General features: G+C 36.8%; 1 protein-coding gene across 1 annotated transcript in view; it reads right to left on the bottom strand.

Annotated features, from left to right (window-relative positions):
• Window positions 1-6,000, bottom strand: part of LOC139729416 (protein FAM91A1-like) — a 38,806-nt gene that overhangs the window by 23,847 nt on the left and 8,959 nt on the right. The window contains exons 6-7 of the mRNA XM_071640344.1: window positions 4,055-4,171; window positions 2,376-2,466 (exon numbers count right to left, since the gene is read on the bottom strand). Of these exons, the coding sequence (XP_071496445.1) occupies window positions 2,376-2,466; window positions 4,055-4,171 (208 nt within the window). The remainder of the gene's footprint in view (window positions 1-2,375; window positions 2,467-4,054; window positions 4,172-6,000) is intronic.

Raw genomic sequence — 6,000 nt, 5'->3', positions numbered from 1 at the left:
TCTTCTACATTATGTTACAATTTGGGATCATAAAATGGGCAGGAAAGTGAGATTTTTAGCAGTTTATCTTGAACTTTTTTTGGTAGAATAGTGTGATTTGAGTAGGTGTGTTTTTAGAGTCCCCTTTTCATTTCTTAAAAACCTTGAACACACTCTTCACTTTAAACTCAAATAACTTTTGAAAGGATGATGTTACTGCTTTGAAAGTTGGCATCAATTATGAACAGAATGTGTTGATACGGCACTCTCAATTTAAGTTTAATCTGATAATCCCTTCATTGTTGTTACTCTGGTGATTTACATCCTGTTTTTTGTCCCATTCGTTGCACAGCCAGCACGGCTTGGTACAGATTTAGCGCTCGTTTAGACACTGCACTGTACTTCAGAGCCTCTTTTCTCAGTTAACATTTTTCCTTAGTGTGTGTTTTCTTTCCAATATTTAGATAGGTTAGGAGAGTCTGTTTGATTTTAGTTATACATCATTTTAAAGCTTAAAGTCTGCTCTTTTAAAATATGCTCTTAACTAAAATTTCATGTCTGGCGACTTTCTGTGCGTTTTGTGATGCAGGGTCACATATACAACATATATTTCCAGTACTATAACATATTATATCCACCACAAGATGAATAGAAATACAGTCATCATGTACCAATAATGAAATATTGTATAGGTGAATTATAACCATACAAAAACAATTGGAAAATCATTGATTATTCAATCGGGTTAATAAAAAGTTTATTTGATGATAATCAGTTTTGACACGGCTGAGATGTCCAAAAACAGAGTAAAACCAAGTGATCCTCATAAAAGGTGGGTCCCACCTTTTATAAGGATCGCTTTGGTTTGGTTATCTTAGCCATTTCAAAATGGATTTTCATCTGAAAAGTTGAATTCCTCTTGGAATTACATTGCTCTTTCATATTTGATATGAGGTTTCTCATTATCTCACCAAAAAAAAAGACTAGAAATGTCGCTATGGCGACTGATGCCTCCGCCATTATGCATGATTCCCCCAATAGGTGTATAGGACGATGTCTTCAAAATGTGCGATGACAGTTTCACATGGCTGGCAAAATATTGAAATGACAGGTTTGTCAGAAATATCTTGAATGTTCACTTTCCTTGAACTAGGTTTGCTATAATTGTCTATGAAAGAGTTCAGGTACATGTATTTGGGGAATTGAGGATTTTTACTTAACTTCTGACTGACCCTTTCATAAGTTTATGCATTGAGTAATTTTAAAGGTATGAAAAAAGAGTGTAATTTAACAGTGCAAAATAGTTTTTTTTTGCATTAAAACCTTGCTTGACCCTTAACCTTTGACCTTTGACCTTCTGGTAGGAAATCTGGTAGGGAAATCGTAAAATATTGAGGAGTTGACCTTGACCTTTGACCCCCTGACTATTGACCCATGACCCCTATATTCCCTAGATAATCTCTGCCAGTCAGTACATGCGTATGTACCAAGTTCCATGAAGATACATTAAACCATTTGCGAGAAAAGTGAAATTGTAACATTTTCGCCTAACCTTTGACCTTTTGACCTTTGACCTTATGACATGAAACTCTCTTTGCAGAATCTTTATGCAGTAGTACATGTCTACACTAAGTTTCAAGAAAATACCTATGGGCATGGCATTGATATGGGGGAAATCGCAACATTTTTAGCATTTGACCTTGACCTTTTGACCTTTGACCTCTTGCCAATGTCAATTAAATTTACTCAACTAATTGCCCCATCATACATCATCCTTGGACCAAGTTTGGGGAAAGCTGCTCCATCCAGTTTTGAGTTATCACATAAACAGATAAATTTTAGGATTTGACCTGGATCTTTGACCTTTGACCTCTGTCCGATTTTACTCAAAAATCAATCAAGTAATTGTCCCAGCATACATTACCCTCGGACAAAGTTTGGTGAAATTTGCATGATCCAGTCTTGAGTTATCGCGTAAACAGATACAATTTCATGATTTGACCTTGACCTTTGACTTTTGACCTCTGGTCGATTTCACCCAAAATCTAATCAACTAATTGCCCCATCATACTTTATACTTCGACCAAGTTTGGTAAAATTCCAGTCAATATTACTCAAGTTATCGCGTAAACGAATGCGGACGGACGTACGGACGTACGGACGTACGTACGGACAGACGGACAACCCGAAAACATAATGCCTCCGGCACCACTTCGTGGCGGAGGCATAAAAAGATTAGAAACCTGAAGCCAGGTCTCAACTAAAACTATACCATCCCTCTTCCCTTTCTGCAAGTTATGGCAGGAATATTAATACAAAAATACCAATGAAATGGCTGGACAAGTTACAGCTGAGGGCACATGCACATAAAAGTGTATGAGAGGGACCAAGCTTACTGTGAACAACATAGTAATCCATAGCACCAGCCGGCTGCGAGCCTGTGTCGATGATGCGGTCGATGGCATTCTTCTCAGCAATAGACACAGCCTGGAAGATGAAGAGTACGAACAGAAAACTGTCAATATAAGATCGTCTTTAAACTTTCATTCTTTTTCAACATATGCTCGTGGAATCTTCTCCACGTTGGGCAGCTGAGGAAAAAGTCAGACATTGATGTAACACATCATCAAGAAGTTACTTTAATCCATTACCTATGAGAGTATAGAGGTTCTGCAGAAAGTTTTGAGTGGATTTCAAAATTTGGGAGAAAGTGAAACTTCACAATTCTTTTTAAAATTCTTGCATGTTCATGCTCCACCTCCAAATAGGCTGTAGATATTGAAGACACACAAATGCACAATGTTATCCCAATCATAACAAGCTATGAAATGAACATACGCCACATGCCAGTCTATAATCCCGAGATCTCACTGAGCTTAGAAATGGAAAGCTCCATGCTTAGATATGAACAAACTGTGAGACTAACATATATAACATTCTGCAGGGAGAAATACAGTACATGCCATGGAAAGCATGTGGGTTTTTGTTTTCGTTATATGTTTGACTTTTATACAAACCCTTGCCATAGTATCTACGCATCTGTTATCTGAGTTTATATGTGTCATGACGGTTTTAAGTTTAGACAAATAAGAACAGAAAGGTCTGGACTTTCTTACCATAAAAAACAACAACATAAAAACGATAAGGAGAAACGAGCAATAACATTTTACAGTAATTCATGATGCAATCATATAATATATATCTTCCTACCTCTGGAGATATATCTCATAATCTAGCCTACACTTGAGAATATTTTGTTTTGTCTAAAAGGTTAAATACACGCACAATCAAAACAAACAACTGTGATATTTGAACAATCAAGGAATGATTCCTTTATTTGTATCTCATATGCATCCCATACAGTCAGCAAAGAGAGAGAGAGAGAGAGAGAGATAGAGAGAGAGATAAAAAGACATAAAAGTGAACCTAAACCTTAACTTTAAAGGGATGGTACAGTCTTGGTGGAGATGAGGATTGGGCTTTTAACTTTTCTTGCGAGATACCAAGAAAACACTTATGAAATAGTACAGAGCATACCATTTTAAGAGGAATTCAAATTTATTTGATGAAAATCAGGTTTGAAATGACTGATACATCCAAAAACAAAGTAAAACAAAGCGATCGTAAAGAAGTGTGGGTCCAACACTTATTAGAATCGCTCTGTTTTGGATATCTCAGCCACACACATATCAAAACCAACTTTCATCAAATAAATGTTGAATTACTCATGGAATTACATGCTCTTTCATATTTCATAAGAGGTTTCTCATTATCTCACCAAAAAATGTTAGAAACCTCAAATTAGGTCTCAACCAAAACTATACGATCCATTTAATATTAAACCAGGGGGTGGGGGGTGTTTCACAAAGCCATTCTTAAAGTTAAGAAGGACTTAAGATCGACTGGTGATCAGTTCTTGTGCTGAATTACTGCAATTCTGATAAGTATAGCACATAAGAACTGATCACCAGTCGCTCTTAAGTCCTTCTTAACTTTAAGAACGGCTCCGTGAAACACCCCCCACGAGAGCAATGAAATGATGCTCTTTTTGGCATGGTAGTATCTCTTGCTATACCTTCACATCATCCTCTGTGATGTATCCAGCCTGAACAATCCACCACGGCTCCACCGAAACATCCTCAATTGGCTTGCCGGGAAGGAGATCTCGGATGGGTTTCCTCCGGAAGAATTTCTACTCTCGCAGAAGGAGGCAGCCACAATGGCAGACAACCAGAGACAGATGGACAGATAGGCAGACAGACAGATAGATAGATAGATAGAGAGACAGACAGATTGACAGACAGGCAGATAGACAGACAAAGGATAAATAGACAAAAAGACAGACAGATAGAGATAGATAGACAGATGGACAGACAGGCAGGTAGACAAACAACACACACATAGGTAGATGAATAGAAAGACAGACAGATAGATAGATAGACATATGGACAGACAGGCAGACAGGCAATTCATGTGAACAGGAAGACGGACAGATAGTGAACAGAAAGACAGATAGGCAGACAAACAAAAAGACAGATATGAAGACAGACAGACGGAGAGACAGACATGGATGGATGGATTAACAGATAGACAGATAGATAGATGGAGAGAGAGAGAGAGAGAGATGGGAGACAGACAGACAGACAGACAGACAAAGGGACAGACAAGGATGCGGCAAAAGATCACATAACATACACATACCAGGAAAGAGAGAGAAAAAAAGATATTTCATTTTGAGGGGAGAGAAAATGAGAGAAAGCAGAAGACAAGTCAGTGATAGAAAAGAACAAAATATTCAATTTTAGACATTTTACTTCATATTTTATGCTCTCATATTTAATATTTTATTGCGTATACATGTCTATCAGTTCCAAGAGGTATGGCGTATTACTATGCAGAAAGAAACATTCAAACTTTGCGGGAGAATCAGCTCATTGAGCTTTATGTTGTTTACTTTCTAAATTAGGAAAAATCTGGAGAACAGTAAAGCAGTGAACTGAAAGTTGCCAAGGTGATACATATTGCTGTGATTTCTTAAGGGCACAACGCACTGTATACATCTGCACATTAAAGTAATAAACAGCGGTATAAATGGTTGCGCAACACGTTCTGAGGCTTGCTGAAATCACAAATTTAAGAGTAAGAAAAGGGTAATCACAGAAAATAAAAAAGTGATAAATATAAAGGTCCAAATCAAAAGCAAGAAATGTTAATACTACATAGGGAAGTTAGTAGATCTCTGTTATTAGCCTCACTTGGACATTGTACACTTTATATAGGTTGACCAATGGTGTGACATCACTGTGTTTACTACAAAACTCTCACATTTTAGTTGATTTTAGTTAATTTTAGTTAATTTCCATTCTTCCCTGGTTTTTTGTCCTTTCTTGCATTTTCCTTTTTTCATTTACCTTCTCTATCTGAATCATTTCCAAATCAAAAAAGAAAGAAAGAAAGAAAGAGAACATACCTGAGGGGGAGGGACTTTCCAGGCACCCCCCTTACCCCCCTCTCCCCCCCCAAAAAAAAAAAAATAATAAATAAATAAATAAATAAATAAAAAAAATTGTTTACTTGCAGCACTCAAGGTTCTTTTGTTTTGTTTTGTTTTTGTTTTTGTTTTTACATCACCTTTCATTACTTTCATAACTTTCATTTCTGATGTTTCTGCATATATCTGGATGAGGCATTTTGTAGGAGCTGAACATGTCATATGGGTGTCAAATCATGATAACTGGGTACGATAATAACTGATCATGATAAGATTTAAACATCCCTCTCAGAGTGACATAAAATCAAGGTACGTATATTCCCTAGCACACAAATGCACGTTAAGCAAAGATCAGTTGTTACAGAAATAAAATGCAGCATGCACTGGTGGAATTACTTTAAAAAAATGAAAGAGACAATGTGTGTCAAATTATATAGAATACAAAACTCTTTACTCTGTACAAGTCCACACAGAAAGATGAAAGGAGGGGGAATCCAACTTCAATATGTTTTTTAACTCCTTCAGACTAA

This window comes from Diadema antillarum, unplaced genomic scaffold (genome assembly GCF_040938485.1).
Source record: "Diadema antillarum isolate AM-2024a unplaced genomic scaffold, OU_Dant_1.0 seq00000239_RagTag, whole genome shotgun sequence".
Lineage (NCBI taxonomy): Eukaryota > Metazoa > Echinodermata > Echinoidea > Diadematoida > Diadematidae > Diadema > Diadema antillarum.
The sequence above is the reverse complement of the archived record's forward strand: the minus strand, read 5'-3'. Positions and strand labels throughout refer to the sequence as shown.